Source organism: Anopheles gambiae, chromosome X (assembly GCF_943734735.2).
Source record: "Anopheles gambiae chromosome X, idAnoGambNW_F1_1, whole genome shotgun sequence".
Classification (NCBI taxonomy): domain Eukaryota; kingdom Metazoa; phylum Arthropoda; class Insecta; order Diptera; family Culicidae; genus Anopheles; species Anopheles gambiae.
The window spans coordinates 9,007,085-9,025,055 of record NC_064600.1 but is presented as its reverse complement, the minus strand read 5'-3'; the positions used below and the strand labels follow the sequence as shown (position 1 = coordinate 9,025,055).

Here is a 17,971-nt window from a genome sequence, read left to right as displayed (position 1 = left end):
GGCCCCTCCGGCCCAGGCCTGACGTGGGCTGGGGCGACTCTCCTTGGCCGCCGCAATAATTACCTCCCCGCGCTGCTTGGCGTGGCTTTTCCACCCGTGGCGCGCCGCAGATCACCACACACACACACACACACACACATACACACACGGAGAGCGCAGCGCAAAATTTCGAACCTGCCCACGTTGGGTCCGCTACGTCTTCGCTACGGCAACGCGACCACCGGACGCACCACCACCATCGGACGCCCTCAAAACGGAGCCTGCTGCTTCAGCTGCGCTTTTCCACCGACCGATTTACCCCCCCTTGGGCCTGTCCCAAACAGCTTGTTTTTGGAGTGCTGCTGCTGCTGCTGCTGTTGCGTTTGCACGGCGCGTAACGAACGCACGAACGATACGAATTTACTGCCACTGCCGCTGCTGCTGCTGCTGCAGCATTTAGTCGAACCACCGCGAAAACGTAGCAATGTGTGTGCTCGACTTTTCCGAGTATTTTTTTTCCCCCTCCTCGTCCTCTTCTCCAAACTGCCCCTTTCCCCAGGCGCGCACTACGCTCTGTCCGCTCGTCCTGATCCGCTGGCCTGCCCAGTCGGGAGAGAAGAGCGGAACAAAAATACTGCTCGTGTGTGTGTGTGTGTGTGTTCTGTGTGTATAGCGCGCCACGCTCTAGAGAAGAGCGGAAAATTCACCCCTGGATCGACGGAAGACGGAAAATCCCACTATGAGTGTGTGTGAGCGTATTTTCTAGCACTCTTCCAGAAGGCACGCTCGCAGGAAAACGTTGCGCTCTCGCTGCTCTGTTTCACTTTCATTCCTTCCCTTTCGTTCCCGCCTGCTCTCCCTCCCGTTCGTGTGTGTGTGTGTGGGAAACTTTGATTTCTTACTTCTTCTCTTTTCTGTTTTGCCCATTTTCCAACAAAAAAAAACAACCCTCAGGAAAATGGCTCTCCCTCTCCCGAAAGGGTGCATTGTGCTTCTCGTTTGCTCTGGCGTGTCGCTCTCTCTCTCTCTCTTTCTGTCTCTCGATTTGCTTCGCCATTGTGGTGCACTCACGAGTGCGGCTGCGATGACGTTGGCAGTGCTGCCAATGTTTTTGAACTGCTCGAATGCTGCTTGACAATATGCTGGTACGTAACAGCTGGAACAAAATGAGCTTCAAAAGTTGTCTACGTATTTCGAATTAAAATACGTTAAACACTGGCGCCATCTCTAAAATGAATCGCCTACTGCCTTGCCACAGACGAGAAACTGCCAGACCTCCTTTTGTGTTTTCTTCCTTCAATTTCAACGCACAATATTATATACACTTATCGCATTTTTGTTATTTTAAGACGTGGGACAAATTGAATTGCCATACCCAAGTGCCACAAATCCACTAAACGACCACTAAACGGCTTCTAAACGACTCAAGCAATCTACCTAAACGGAATATAGAAAGACTTCGTTTAGCAGACGGCAAACGACTCATGCATTCTAAAAATAGCAAAAAAGCTGGTGGCGCTCTCTGTTGGTGGGATACCCCAACCAGTTGAGCTTCATCGCTTGGAGGAGAGCTTTCTCATTTCCTCTGTACTGTTGTATGGTTTCGCATTGAAGTTATGCATCGCTAGAACTAGAACGGCGATACGATTGTTTAAATACTGTTTACGTTTTTTGTTATTGTTGCGTTTTGACAGCTAGGGCTACGTTCATCCAGCATATTGTGTGCGTATTTTCACTGGGTGAAGCGTTAGCGTTCGTTTGAATTGTCGATGTATTAGTGTTAGGTCCGTTAGGCTAAGAACAAAATTGTCAACCATTGTCATTAAAGGATTCGGAATATACTGACGCGTACGCCTAACGGTCACCTTTAAACCCTGAGCATTTTTCACTGCACTTTAACATAAAATATCACAACGTAGGGCCGATCACGAACAAATACTATACTCCAACAGAAACCACCAGCACTGAAGCAAGTGAGATTTGAGTAATGGTCGTTGGTGTTGATACCCACGTATCCCAAGTGCCACAAATCCACTAAACGACCACTAAACGGCTTCTAAACGGTTCAAGCACTCTACCTAAACGGAATATAGAAAGACTTCGTTTAGCAGACGGCAAACGACTCATGCATTCTAAAACTAGCAAAAAAGCTGGTGGCGCCATCTGTTTGTGGAATACCCAACCAGTTGAGCTTCCTCGCTTGGAGGAGAGCTTTCTCATTTCCTCTGTACTGTTGTATGGTTTCGCATTGAAGTTATGCATCGCTAGAACTAGAACGGCGATACGATTGTTTAAATACTAAACTCCAATGGAAACCACCAGCACTGAAGCAAGTGAGATTTGAGTAATGGTCGTTGGTGTTGATACCCGTGAATCTGACCACACGACTATTCATATAGATTTTTGCTCAGAAAGTTAGAAGGCTATATAGGTCATGATAAATTGAAACTTGTCGAAACACATTGCAAGAAAAGAATAGCAATATAATGATGAGTTGTAATACGCCATCTATTGATCAAACCAATGAAGCTGTGGAGCTTTCATTTTTTTTCTATGGATATACAATTTTCCAGTCGTTTAAGCTTAATCTGTGGCGCTTGGGATCTGACCACACGACCATTCATATAGATTTTTGCTCGGAAAGTTAGAAGCTATATAGGTCATGATAAGATGAAACTTGCCGAAACACATTGCAAGAAAAGGATAGCAATATAATAATCAGTTTTAATACGCCATCTATTGATCAAACCAATGAAGCTGTGGAGCTTTCATTTTTTTCTATGGATATTCAATTTTCCAGTCGTTTAAGCTTAATCTGTGGCGCTTGGGTAGTATTTTGCACAATTATTCGTAAACAAAATTTGCCCCACACTTTGTGCTTGGAAAAGTGATTCTAACATCTAACCTGACATCAACAGAGCGCCCTGACTGATAGAAGTTATCGCCTCACTTGATAATTACAGTTCTTTCGTGTGAAACACTTTCGTAACAACGGTTCTCCTAAATCTCCGAGCATCAATATATTGGAGCAAAACTCAATATAAATGGCCATGAGGTTAGATACTGTGGTATCAACACCATCGAGTATGATTCAATTCTAGCTTGCCTTGGTAATGGTAGTTTCACATTGGAGTTTAGTATTTAAACAATCGTATTGCTGTTCTAACTCTAGCGATGCATCACTTCAATGCGAAATCATACAACAGTACAAAAGGAAGGTGAAAGCAATTAATGCGAGGAAATCTCCGCTGGCTGACTATTACACCAGCAGATGGCTCCACCATACTTTAACCTGATGTTAAGTGGTCGTTTAATGGATTTGTGGCACTTGGGTGGCTTTTTAACAATAATTGCCACAAATCCCATTTCTGATTCGCTGCGCGTTATTACACTAGCGCGTAGAATTGTCAAGTCAAATCACTCGCTGGCATCAATCTTGACAGAAGAATTCCAATTCCAACTACAGTGGAGTTTATCCGGGCTTCTCGGGACTTGACTTCGCCCGGATAAGCGAATAACACGGATAATGGGTCAAATGATATATTTTATCACCAATTTCTGGTTATTTTTTGGAAATTTTTCTTATTATTTGATAAAAATAACCCAATTTTCATCAACTTCATGTTTTTCGAAAGAGAATTTTTAAAATTTGCCATGAATTATAGTGTTTTTGTTATGACAATGTGCTCTTATAACCGCTTTTTCAAATATCCTCCTCATAACCCAATGTCGCTTTTGTATTGAACTGTCATTTCTCAACAGCACGGATAAACGGAAAGCCGGATAAAAGGTACCCGGATAAACGGCGCTCCACTGTACCTAGTGTAGCGACCTTGGCTTGGCCGCAACGATTTCGGCTTTAATGCGGCGGCTACGAATACGGCGGCCGATGATAAGGAGGCGGACAACGACAACGAGAGCGACCGATCGGATAAACGAAGCCGAAGATGACGAAGAGGAGAATATATCGGGGTGATCAACGAGCTGGAGAGAAACTGCAGCTCTCTTAACTGGTGACGGTCTTGGTGTGCGGATCGAAGGATTAATAAAATAAAACTTAGATTCTAACTTAAACTAATAATTAGTCTTTTCATCTGGTGACAGCGGAAAAAAAGCAAATTGCTTGGAAGTCATTCTGACTGGTGGTAGAAACTGTTTAAAAAAAAAAAGAGTGTTTATTACTAATAATAATCGGTGAAGGTTTCAATAGTGGAAAAAAAAATAGTTTTGTGGTAAAAGTTTGGTGAGTAATCTGGTGATTAGAAATAAAATTCTGCTCCTTGAAGCACATTCCCTTCGATGGGCCTAAGAAAAAAAAGCACAAATTTTTCTCAATTTTTGGCGGTAAATAAATAAAATATTAAAATATACTTCGTGAAATTTTATTAAAATAAGCATTGAAATCTTAAATTTAACATTAAACTTTAATACTGGTGGTGGGTTATTTTTAGCATTTTAGTTCAATTTTTAGATAAAAAAAAATATTAATAAAAATTAGATTAAATATATATATATATATACATACACAATACTGTTGGATTTAGTGAATTAGTTAGTGTTAGTGAATGAAATATCATAACACCTTAGTGTAGTTAAGAGGGGAATGTGTGAACGGGTCGTTGAACTTCGGAGCCGCAATATTAAAGTTTGCTCGGAACAAAATTTGCATAAATCCATAAAGCCGAATAATTGCGCTTTTAACTCAGCAAAATTGGACTGTGATCTAAGTGCAGAAGTTGAGAAAAAAGGAACGTTCAAAGAACTCCTTGCATCAGTTAGGAAAGAGCTTTTAGATCAAAGCTTCGAACTCGAAAAGGCCTTAAACAACACAATATACAAAATGGTGTATGAATTCCCGACAAATATGGCCATTCAGTGCATACCTGAATATACAGGGGTTCCAGCAGAATTGGATGGGTTTTTATACCAAGCTAATTTTTTTGCGAAACAAATCCCAAAAGGAGAATCCGAAGAACCATTAGTTCAAGTGGTTATGATGAAAATGAAAGGGAAAGCTGCTTCGCTATTTAATAGGATTTACGCAGAAACATGGGAGGAAGTGAAACTTAACCTCGTAAAACTATTTTATGAAAAAGTTAATTTGGAGGAAATTTTTCATGAGGTAGAAACACTGCAGCAAGGGTTAAATGAACCGTTCATAAAATTTAAAGAGAGAGCTTTAAAATTAAAAGAACACATTATCAATCACGATCATAACACAACAGAGGATTCCTATGCTATGAAAAATTTGCGCATACATTTTCTAGCAGGATTACGGGATAAAAATCTAAAAATACAAGCACGTTTAAACAAGCATCTTGAATTCGAAGAATTGTTAGAATTTTTGGCGGACGAAATAGTCCAACTTGAGCAGATCCAAAATATTGAAGAAAGGTTGTCCCAATCAAAAAACGTGGAGCTAGAAGAATCTAGAATCCGGAGTTTCGACAATAGTGCTTACAACTCACGGTTCAATTCAACGCAACCTCAATACAGACATAATAGAACATGGAACACAAATAACATGGAAACTAATCATTTCGGTAACCCACAATTTAATAGCACAGCAATACAACCAAACATATCAAATGTTAGTAACAACTTTTCTCGTCCTCCGAGGTATTTTGTCCCTTACAGGAGCAACCAATACCAACAACCAAAACCAAGCCAAGACCCATCTGCTCAAGCATCGCTTCATAGCCAGTATAAAAAAAACTGAACAAAGGGTCACTAGTCAATCGAAAACAAAACGCTAGTGATCCTGTGATTAATGATCTCTTTCATTTTAGCATGCATGAAAAGGCAGAGGATTACGAAAAGCTGAATGTTAAATTCACTGACGAAGGTAAACCTATGGTTTCAATTTTAGTGGAGAACATCGAGAAGAGAGTGTTAAGTTTTTTGATCGACTCTGGAGCTTGCTTTAATGCTTTGAGCTGGGAATCAGCCAAACTGTTTGAGGCTTCATGCATCGACTTTGCAGATAATTTGACACTGTCAAGTTTCGATGGAACGGTATCGAAAACCATAGGCTCTATCGTGTTAGATTTGATCATTGGCAGTTCGAGGTATAAAACAAAGTTTTATATAGTAAAATTACTTGGGGTTCCTGGTATAATCGGAGCAGATTTTTTGCACAAGTATATTTTCAATGTAGGGAAACATTTTGAAAGCTTAATCTTAATTAAACCTAAACGTGAAATTGAAAACATAGAGGAAATTAGTTGTTCTGATGAACACATAGTGGAGAACAAGGTAGAAATCCAGGAGTGTCTGCCTTACATGGAAAAGAAAGACATGGATTGTGATTTACTGGAGCTAAAAGAACACACAGAAATCAGTGGGAGTGAAAGATACGATGCTTTGATGGATAAAATCAACCTTCACCACCTAGAAAAAGACTTGGAAAATATTGTTAAAAAAATTGTTAATAACTTTACCGACATATTTTTCTTGCCAGGTGATAAGCTGACACATACACAAGCAGCAAAACACGGAATAGAGACAAATTCAAACATCCCTATATACAAAAGGCAATATAGATTCCCTGCTGCTTTAAACAAAATAATGGAAGACCAGATAGAAGAAATGCTAAAGCAGAACATAATAAGGCCAAGCAAAAGCCCTTGGAACGCACCAGTTATGTGCATACCAAAAAAGGGAAATGGGAATGAAGAAAAGAAATTTCGAATTGTAGTAGATTTCAGGGCACTAAATGAAATAACGAAGCCTTTCATTTATCCCATCCCTAGGATAGATGACATTATGGATAGTATAGGGAATAGCAAATATTTCTCAACCATCGATCTTAAATCGGGATTTTTTCAGATTCCCATAGATTCCAAAGATGGATCAAAAACTGCATTTTCGACGTTGAAGGGGCATTATGAGTTTACCAGAATGCCCATGGGCTTGAAAAATAGTCCATCAACGTTTCAAAATTTAATGAACACGGTTATCTACACAATTCAACCGGTCAAAGCATTAGTGTACTTGGATGACATTGTTGTGTTTGGGGAAACAGTGAAAGAACATAATTTGAATTTGATTAAGGTGTTAGAGGGACTAAGACAGCACAATCTTAAAATAGAACCTACCAAATGCAAACTTTTGCATAGAGAGATTAATTACCTAGGCCACACAGTCAGCGAGAAGGGTATCAAGCCCACGCAAGCAAACGTAGAAGCCATAATTAAAATGCAAACGCCGAAAACCCTAAAAGAATTACGGTCCTTTCTGGGGGCGATAAATTTTTATGGCAAATTTATACCTCATGTATCAGACGTCCGGAAACCCTTGCACGAACTGCTTAAAAAAGATGCAAAGTTCGATTGGGATGAAAGGTGTGACACGGCCTTTGTCAAACTAAAAAATTTTCTTATCTCAGAACCCTTACTCGTACGACCAAACTATGATGACATTTTCACAATTACCACAGATGCTAGTGATTATGCGCTTGGTGCTGTGTTATCGAATGAAAAAACAATGGATAAACCAATCGCTTATGCTAGTAGAACTCTTGTGGGAGCGGAAAATCGGTACCATCCAATCGAAAAAGAGTTACTAGCAATTGTTTGGGCCGTAGATTATTTCAAACACTACATATACGGGCAGAAATTTGTGATATATTCAGACCACAGACCCTTAGTTTCCATCTGGCGCCTCAAAGAAAATTCACCAATATTGTCAAGGTTAAGGCTGAGGCTACAAGGCGTACAATGCGAGATACGATATAAAAAAGGAAAAGAAAATGTGGTTGCTGATTTTCTCTCACGACTCCCTGGGGTAAAGTTGAGAGAAGTAGAAGAAGTACAAAAAACAAATAGTACAATGGCTGTGATTACACGTCAACAACAAAAGGGTATAGAAGATAAACAAAAACATCAAATCAACATTACAAACGACAAGGTTGTCGAAGAAGAACAAGAAGATCATTGGGGTGATTTGAGAAAAATGAATATAGATAAAGAAACGAACGAAAATGAACTACGGAGGGAGGAGAGGTTAAACAACATAAAGCAAATAGATAAAACCAAACTAAAAAATTACACACCCGGTTTAGATCGAATAAAAATAGAACCAAAGGAAATAGACACAATTCTCAAAGAATTTCACGATGCACCCTTAGGAGGTCATGTAGGAGTTAGACGAATGAAGAAGAGGATTAAGGATATGTTCTTTTGGGAGAACATGTACAAAGATATTGAGAGGTACGTTAAAAGCTGTAGATCATGCCAGATGAACAAGATTGGTCGCTATAACAGAATTCCGTTGAAAATAACGACCACGTCAGGGGTACCAATCGAAAAGCTTTTCGTCGACATAGTAGTCCTACCGGAATCAAATGCAGGAAACAAATATGGGCTTGTCATGCAGGATGACTTAACGCGATACCTAACCGTAGCCCCATTAGCAAATCAAGAAGCTAAAACAGTTGCACAGAGTTTTGTGGAAAGAATTATTTGTGTACATGGCACTCCTAAGCAAATAGTTACAGATCAGGGAACGAATTTTATGAGCGAAGTTATGAAAAACACCTGCAAGCTCCTAAAGATAAAAAAAATTAACACTAGCGCTTACCACCCACAAGCTAACCTGGTAGAAAGATCAAATAGAGAACTGAAGACATATCTAAGGCAATATGTACAGGGCAAACCTCAAACATGGGATGAATGGTTACCATATTTTATGTTTGAGTATAACACTACGGTAAATCATTCTACTGGATTTACACCATTCGAATTAATGTTTGGAAGAAAAGCGAGATTACCGACTTCAGTTTATAAATCGGACAATAAGCATAATTATGGTGATTATTGTGAAGAACTACAGGATAGATTGAAAGGCATGCACGAACTGGCCATAAACAATTTAAAACTATCAAAGGAACAACGAAAACAACTATATGACCGTGGAGCAAACGATTGGAAGCCCATGTGGGGTGAATTAGTATTGATGAGGAATAATGCTACTGGCACGGGCCAGAAACTGCAAAGTATTTGGAAGGGACCGTATGAAGTGGTTGACATACCAAGTGCACAAACGTGCGTTATAAAGAATGGGAAAAAACTCGAAAGAGTACATAATAATCGACTCAAACGATTTAACGAATAGAAAAAAAAAAAAAAAAAAGGTTAGGGATGCAGATGATCTTTCCACGTCCTGCGTTGAATTATTGTTTAGGAGTTATTAAATATGAATTAGGATTAAGATTTGCATCGAAAAATTAGAATTAAGATTAGATTGTAAATAGACGTACATGAACACTAATAGAATAAGATTGGTTCGAAACGAAAACCACGAAGGATTACATGCGCGAGAAACATACCAAAATTTTCTATGGTTTTCATGTACATCTATAAAAAACCCAATTTTTGTTAATTATACATTAAGGATACAACGAAAAAAAAAAAAAAAAAAAAAAAAGAAGAATAAGAAATAAGTGAATCTATAAGTCTAATGCACCAATATTGCCAGATAGTAAATTCACAATATGATCTTGCACATTAAGGGCTAATCAGCTAATTGAACTGCAGTACGAGTAACAGGAAGGTTGAACGGAGGAGGTTGATCGGAAGAAGTTGAAGAAGAACGAGGTTGACGATGAACATCGGAGTAAGAAATTATGATCGCATTGTCGCAATGCCTGTAATACATCTCGGTTGAAAATGAAGAGCAGGAGGCACTCGGCTGGAAGAGAATACGTTAGATGTTAGATGCGCACTCGGGAATTATATTACGTTGGAAGATACAACCGGCACTACCAAACAACAGAAACACGAGTATCGTGACGGAAGTAAAAGTGAAAGGTTGCCAGGTGAAGCAAGAGAAAAATGCTTGAAGCAGAAACACCAATGGTAATTTTCTTGCAAGGCAAGCATCAAGCAAAAAAAAAAAAAACAAAACAAAACAAAAAAAAGCGTAATGACATGTAGCGACCTTGGCTTGGCCGCAACGATTTCGGCTTTAATGCGGCGGCTACGAATACGGCGGCCGATGATAAGGAGGCGGACAACGACAACGAGAGCGACCGATCGGATAAACGAAGCCGAAGATGACGAAGAGGAGAATATATCGGGGTGATCAACGAGCTGGAGAGAAACTGCAGCTCTCTTAACTGGTGACGGTCTTGGTGTGCGGATCGAAGGATTAATAAAATAAAACTTAGATTCTAACTTAAACTAATAATTAGTCTTTTCACTAGTCTACCACGACCATAAAGGTCTTATTCAACGGAGGAAAATACTGTCATTTCTCGATTGGCATTTATCTGTCAAACTAAGACTTTGGCACAAAAATGCCTCTCGTAGGTGGAATAAGGCAAGAGAATTGTTCTTTCATATTTATTATTATTACCACATTTATTATTTAATTTATTGATTTGCTTGGTTTATCATCATCAGGAAATTTAATTCGCTCTATCGAAGTTGACAGAAAAAATCTACTCGGGAGCAAATCGGAAATGAGCATGCCGTATTCCTTCCGAATTGAAATTCCTAAAGAAAACCAGCGATAAAATTTTGGCGCTCCTACCGAAAACCGGCATAAAAATCTGGCCACACTGCACGAGCACCACTGCCCGAGCTGCTCGATCGAGCTCGTCGCAGTATGATGCGGACTCGACTGTGCCTGACGTTTCATGTCACACTGTATACATAACACAGCGCGGTGCAGTTTTCCATCTTCCCCACCGGCTGAGGGAAGAAAGTGAAAGAAAAACAGAAAAAAGGAAATAAATCACGATCAACCGGACGTTCCCCGTACGCATCCTCCAGGCGGGCACCTCCCACCGCCCATCTCACAGCTAGTTACGAAACACACCACCATGGCCACCTATCTGGCAACCGCACTGAAGCGGCTCGTCCTCACACAGCCCGCCGGCCTGGCAGCGGCGGTGCGGCACCTCCCGGCGGCGGCCAGCCTGCACACGGCCGGCGGCCCGCTGGCGAAGAACTGGAACGGTCACAATGCCGGCCCGCAGCGCTGGCTCCAGTACAACAAGGTCATCTATCCGCCCCAGCAGCCGGACGAGCCGGCCCGGCCGGCCTACGTCTGCCACCAGAAGACGAACATCAAGTACAGCCCGAAGAAGATGTGGTACGTCGCGTCGTTCGTGCGCGGCATGACGGTGGACGAGGCCGTCCGGCAGCTGTCCTTCGTCGACAAGAAGGGCGCGAGCTACGTGAAGGAGGCCATCCTCGAGGCGGTCGAGCTGGCGGTCAAGCGGCACAACGTCGAGTACCGGACGAACCTGTGGGTGGCGGAATCGTTCTGCGGCAAGGGGCGCGTCTTCAAGGGCATGCGGCGGCACGCGCGCGGCCGGACCGGCGAGGTCGAGTACAAGCACTGCCACTACTTTGTCCGGCTGGAGGAGGGGACGCCGCCCGCCCACTACTACCCGGCCGCACCGAAGACGGGCGAGCAGCAGCTGGCCGAGTGGGAGGAGGCGATGCGTAAGCGCAAGGTGACCGGTTCGCTGTGAGCGACTGGGCCGGCAGTTTGTTAAATAAAGCGATGTAGAAAGGAAACAACACGTGCTCTCGGTGCGTTGCGTAGCATGGGTTTTGGGTGGGTTAGGAAGAGAAAATTGAAAATGTTTTCAGGGGAACAGAATTCATGCAAATCCATCATTTTGGGCTAAACACTTTGATTTAGCTTTTGAAATTCTAACCATTCTGGACAGGGATATCTTTAAAGCAATCATAATCCGATAAATATCGTATCTATTTGCATGTTCAATAGTTAAAGCAAATGCCTCAAATGATGCAACATCAAAACAAGCAACAAACTTAAACCTTTAATTAAACGCCAGCCTTACTGGACATATTAAGGTAAACGCAAAATGGGAAATAATTCGCCCTCGACATTGAGTTGGTTTGAACATATTTCGTTTGCTTGGGTTGGTTTTTTGGTACCCCTTGATAAGCGTAGCAAATGGAAAATCAGTTAGCGACAATTCGCATTCAAGTAGCTTAGTTGGGCTTCTGCCTCACTTTTTTCACGTATCTTTAGGAAATTGCATTTTTATAAAGGGCACAACGTGAACTTATTTGTGAAAAAATCCTAAACATTATATTTTTAGCATTTTCTTTTGAAACCCCTTATCTCTACGACCGGCATGCCCGGACATCCCATAGATTTTGCATGAGAAGTAATACTTTTTAATTTTAAACCCTTCAAAACTTATAGTGTAACTATTATTAAAAAATTCTAAATGGGTTTAATGATAGAGGCATTAATCTTATTTGCTTTGTTGAAGCAATGTTAATTTTGAAGTTTAATTTATTATTTTTTATACACTTTGTTTGATAAATGGAACCGGCTTATTCATTGGTGGCACCAAATTCAATGAATTAGTTATTATGTACTTCATGGATTATTCTGATGGTTTGGATTGCAGAAAAGCAGAAATTATCCCTTTTTTGAACATGTTTTTGTATTATTTATTTATTTATTTTCTACACAAAAAACAACCAAACGTGTTTTGCTTTTGCCTCATATTTGCTCTCTTTTAATCATATTTCATTTACAAGAAATAATACCACCAGAGACAAGGGTGGCAAAATTAGTATTCTTCATGAAATTCTGTAACTATGCGAGTGTACTTACCAAACGTATAATGTTTGATAATATTGACTGTGAAACAATATTAAACAATTGAAAAATGTATGTTTTTTTTTAATCGTCGGAATAATGTATGGAAAATGGCACTTTTAATGTATGCAGTAAATGTACAGCAGTAAAAACATTCATTTAAAAGTGGCGAGTGTTGTTTACAAAAATATTAAAAAATAGGAAATGAGTCTATAAAAATCGCATTTTTTTTTCACTAAAGTAAATAAGACTAACGCTCGAATCCTTTGTACCAAATTTGAAATTTTAATTTTCAACGCAACAAAAGTTAATGAAGATTTAATGTGACAAACAATAGCTTCCCGTACAAAATGTATGGGATATTGGGATATGCCGGTGTTGAAATTTGATCATTGAGACAGCGGTTAAAGGAAATTTGAATCATTAACCACTACAGTAATGTTTCGCGCATCGCTTTCTGTATGCTTTGCAATGTTTTTTTTTTAAACAAAAATACACGATTAAAGGTGTTCCCAATGGATTGTCAAAATTTGATTTTACAGAATAATTCTATTCCGACAATCGAGATGTGCTGACGTCGATTTGGATATTGCGGTTTGGAAGTTTCCGTAGGAATGTGCCGAGTAGGTGAGTTTTAGCCATGAAAACGTATTCTACGTATTTTAAATATTCTAGTTGACTTGCTATGAAAAGGATGAAGTAGTTATATGTGTTAGAATTAATTAAATAAAATTATTTAAACCCCAGTACACCCAAATTTGACGGGGCAACATGAAAGCAATCGATATTTCAATGAAATTAGAGCAAAATAAATCATTTCGTTCGAATATCTATCAGGAAATTCCTTTGTTTTTTGGCAAACATTCTAATTGTTTAAGCGTATTTTAAAGATGTCTCCGAGAGCTGGTCGGGATTTTTGTCGCCTACTGCGATATCGGCTGCCCTTCTCGATCGATTTTTCCAGGCAGACTTCTAAAATAACAAGCCTATTTCTAAGAGCAATCGTGTCAATTTTTTCTACTCGACTCGAATCCAGTAAAAGAACGGAATAAGCCTGATTATGTACGTCATTCACTCCAGAGTGCTCTTTCAAACAAGACTGAATGAAAATAATATTCATCTTGAAAACCTTGTCTTTTACCGATGTTTACATCTGGCCAAATAGATGTTAGAAGTATTTGTGCAATCTGATGCATTACAGGGTTTTCCAGGAGTTCTCATTGCTGTGGGACACTTTGTTGCCTCCTTGTTATTTGAAATGAACTTAATGTAATGGGAATTGGACTATATAGCACCCTTGTTGGACAAATCCAACAGAAATTTTCAAAGAGCCTGTTCATAAAGCGTGCCAAGTAGTCCAATTCCCATCATATGAAGTTCACTTCCCATAAGAAAGAGTCCAGGAAGTGTCCCACAACTATGAGAACTCATAGGAAACCCTGTAATGCAGGCCAGAAACGATGGCTCAACGAACAAACGAACATTAATAAAAATAAATATATCACACAAGACAGACCTCTGGGTAAATATTTCAATATACACGCTATATTGCTACGTAAATGCACAATAATGATAGCTCACTTATTAATAATTAATTCTCTAAAAACTTTCCTCCCTCGCTCTGTCGGTTCTAAACAAAGCTTGCAATTCATTTTAAATAAGAGAATATTAATAACAATAATCGCACACACCGCTTAACACTGTAATAATAACTTAAAGCAGTAAAACCTTGCATGTGATGTGTGTGGGTGTGTACAGATGCGAACTGTACATACATTTTTTAAAAGTAATTCCTCCTAAAAATAAAATAAAAAAGAAAATTCTACCTTACATGACTAAGTGTAAACCAAAAAAAAAAGATATTCCTGTGCTGCAAAAAAAAAAACACGAGCCCGTTTGTTTCAAAACATTTTCGAACCTAAAACGCTACCTAAACCTAACCTCTGTACACTGTGCACGGGCTTACATCGGGGCCAAATTCGACCGGAGCGTGTCGAGCTGGCTGCACAGGTGCTGCACGTGCTTGTCGAGCAAATCCTCGAGCATGTGGCCGGCACCCTCCACCTCCGAGTCGGTGGTCACGTCGGCCGGGCGGGACGGCTCGCCGGCCGGCACTGCCGGCTCTGCCGCCTCGCTCACGACCGTCGCCGTCGTCCCTGCTGCGGCCCGGCTACTGCCCGCTTGCGGCCGTCCCTTGCGGGCAGACGCCCTCGCCCGGGCTTTGGACGCGCGCAGATGCAGCCGGCGGTGCTGCTCCAGCTTCTGCTTGGTCGCCAGCACCTTGCCACAGTCGGCGACCGGGCAGGCGAGCTCCTCCCGCTTGCGGCTCTCGTGCTTCGAGCGGACGTGCGCGTGCAGGTTGCGCTCGTGCTCGTAAAACCGGGGACAGCCCGGGTACGGGCACTCGTACACCAGCACCTCCACCTGCTGCTGCTGCTGCTGCTGCTGCTCGCCGTCCTCCCCGTCCTTGCCGGCGGCAGCCTCCTGCTGCTTGCGATGGACCCGGCCGTGCAGGTTCAGGTTGCGCTTCGTGCTGAACTGCTTGTCGCACTGGTCGCACCGGTACTGGGTCGGATGCTCGAGCCGCCGGTGCACCACCAGCTCGGACCAGCGCAGGAACTCGCGCGCACAGTCCGGGCAGCGGTGCGCGTTCTGCCGGCACCGGTGGCTCCGCATCGTGCGCGCGTTCACGAACCCCTGGCCGCAGTGCTCGCACCGGTGCGGATACTCGCCGGTGTGGCGCACCTTGTGCAGCTTCAGCTGCAGCTTGCGCCAGAACCGCTCGCCGCACGCGTCGCACGCGTACGGTTTGCCCAGCACGTGCTTCGTCTGGTAGTGGCGCTTCATCGCCTGCCGGCTGGTGAACTTCATCGCACAGTTCGGATGGCTGCAGTCGACCTCGGGCCGGGCGGTACCGGCACTCTCCAGATGGCAGGCCCGCACGTGCCGCAGCAGATGGGACCGGTTCGAGTAGGCTTTGCCGCAGTCCGGCTCCAGGCAGGGGTAGGCGTGCTGCAAGCAAAAACCAAAACGTGTGTGTGTGTGTGTGGTTTGCCGCCTTCCCATTTCCCGTTCCAGTGCCACTTACCACTCCGGTGTGCGTGTAGCGGTGCCGATCGTGCTCGTCGCGTCGCTTGAACGTTTGCTCGCAGTGGTCGCACTTGTAGCGATGGCTGCGGTTGCCGGCACATTGAACCGGCAGAAGCGCGCTCAATGGCGGCTGGGCGCTGCCGTCCAAGATGACGGCACCCTCCATCGCCTGCTCTGATTGCTGGCCGGTTGCTTGGTGCTGATGATCGGTGGTCGAGCAGGGAGCCATTTTCTCATCGCGCAAAGGGACCGCACGGGACTATGCTTTTTGTTTGTTCGTGTTTGCTCACTCAACAACACCGGAACACAACTTAGACAGATGATGCGCTTCGCAATTAATTTCTAACGCGCACTTTTCTTTGCCGCGAAAACGTGTAGCACTGGAAAATGTATTGCGGAAACTACAAATACATCAACAAACAACACATGCCGCAAAGGGAAAACGCGGGATTGGGTGCGAAAAGGGAACTACGATTCCCAGCGGGCAATGATGACGCTAGGCGCTTATTCACCACCCTGCTATTGACGTTCATCAAGAGCTAATTCACCACTTTGGTGAATATAAGTAAACCGGACTAATTTGCAGGAAAAGAAAAAAACAGATAAAGTACATTTTTGTTTCATTTACAGTCTTTCCCCGAGTTGAGCGACACTCGGGTTACGCGAATTCAAGTTACCCGATTTTTTTGTTTTTGACATTTCTTTTTGAATTATCAGTAAATTGTGTAAAATTTTGTGTAATTCATCAATACAAAGGATTTAAAAATATACACATGTACACAAACAAAACAAATCCTGTTGTTTATTTCATCGATGACGCTTGCTTGAAAATAAAACACAAAGAAAAATAATCCCTGGCACCGTGGCATACAGTCGTTGCCGCTAAATTTTGACTCTAACTAACCTATTTTTGTCTAAAAGGCACCTATTTTTGACAGCGTGTCACGATTTTTGCCTCGAAGGCATCAATTTTTGACAGTGCGCATCAATTTTTGCCTCGAAGGCATCAATTTTTGACTGTGAGTCAATCGCTTTATTTACAAAATTGTACGTAATTTCTGAAACTGTGTGTTCTGAAATGATTGAAATTAAGTTAAATAATGAATAATTTTATTGATAGAATTTAAAATAAAACAAAAGTTTTGCCAATTTTGGAAGATTTAATGGAGTGAAAAATATTTGCCATGTATTTTCAGCCGTAAACAAAAGCTTTAAAATTTCTAAAATTTCATCATTTTTTCTCAAGAAACAATCAATTTACACAGTTTTTGTATTTTTAATTAGATGTGGAATAACAATTGTTCAAAATCTGCTTAAATACCTTGTAAAATTGTCACGATTCCTACAGGAGTCAAAAATTGATGACTTACAGACAAAAATAGGTGCGTTAAGGTCAAAAATTGATGCGCACTGGCAAAAATTGATGCCTTAGGGCCAAAATTAGGTGGCAACGACTGTGAGGAAGCTGCTTAGGCGCTGTTTGATAAACCCACATAGAACTTTGATGCTGTTTATCTACTGCAAAAGGCGAATTCAAACAGTGATCTGTAGCGTGCCAAAATGAGCTGCTTAAGCCATTCTGGCTATTTGGGCTACTGCCGAGTGACTCCTAACCCAACGACCACTAAACGGGCTGTAAACGACCCAACCTCTTAATCTAAACGGAATATATAAAGCTGGTGGCGCCATCTGTTGGTGGGATACACTGTAATACAGTGGAGCTTTCCTCGCTTTGAAAGCTTCCTCCTTCCCTCTGTATTGTTGTTTGGTTTCGCATTGAGGTTATGCATCGCTGGAACTAAAAAGGCGATACGAATATTTAAAAGCTAATGTCCAATGTTATGCCATCATTCTTATAAATGTTTGCTTAGAAAGTTCGAAGTCATGATTAGAAGAAGCTGCGAAACACATTGCAAGAAAATGACAGCAATACCCAAGTGCCACAAATCCACTAAACGACCACTAAACGGCTTCTAAACGACTCAAGTTCTCTACCTAAACGGAATATAGAAAGACTTCGTTTAGCAGACGGCAAACGACTCATGCATTCTAAAAATAGCAAAAAAGCTGGTGGCGCTCTCTGTTGGTGGGATACCCCAACCAGTTGAGCTTCATCGCTTGGAGGAGAGCTTTCTCATTTCCTCTGTACTGTTGTATGGTTTCGCATTGAAGTTATGCATCGCTAGAACTAGAACGGCGATACGATTGTTTAAATACTAAACTCCAACGGAAACCACCAGCACTGAAGCAAGTGAGATTTGAGTAATGGTCGTTGGTGTTGATACCCACGTATCTGACCTCACGACCA

The 17,971-nt window shown here is 41.8% G+C and overlaps 2 protein-coding genes across 2 annotated transcripts; one reads left to right on the top strand and one right to left on the bottom strand.

Moving 5' to 3' along the window:
* The first annotated feature begins 10,584 nt into the window (after nucleotides 1–10,584).
* LOC4575990 (large ribosomal subunit protein uL22m) lies at nucleotides 10,585–11,507 on the top strand. Its single transcript, XM_001237271.4, has one exon. The coding sequence runs from the start codon at nucleotides 10,805–10,807 to the stop codon at nucleotides 11,459–11,461; it is 657 nt and encodes a 218-aa protein (XP_001237272.4). The 5' UTR covers nucleotides 10,585–10,804; the 3' UTR covers nucleotides 11,462–11,507.
* Nucleotides 11,508–14,096: 2,589 nt separating this feature from the next.
* LOC1271734 (zinc finger protein 567) lies at nucleotides 14,097–16,152 on the bottom strand. The gene is made up of 2 exons (XM_310584.6): nucleotides 15,662–16,152; nucleotides 14,097–15,585 (listed from the first exon to the last, which is right to left on the bottom strand). The coding sequence occupies exons 1-2, from the start codon at nucleotides 15,890–15,892 to the stop codon at nucleotides 14,536–14,538; spliced, it is 1,281 nt and encodes a 426-aa protein (XP_310584.5). The 5' UTR covers nucleotides 15,893–16,152; the 3' UTR covers nucleotides 14,097–14,535.
* Between the last annotated feature and the right edge of the window lie 1,819 nt (nucleotides 16,153–17,971).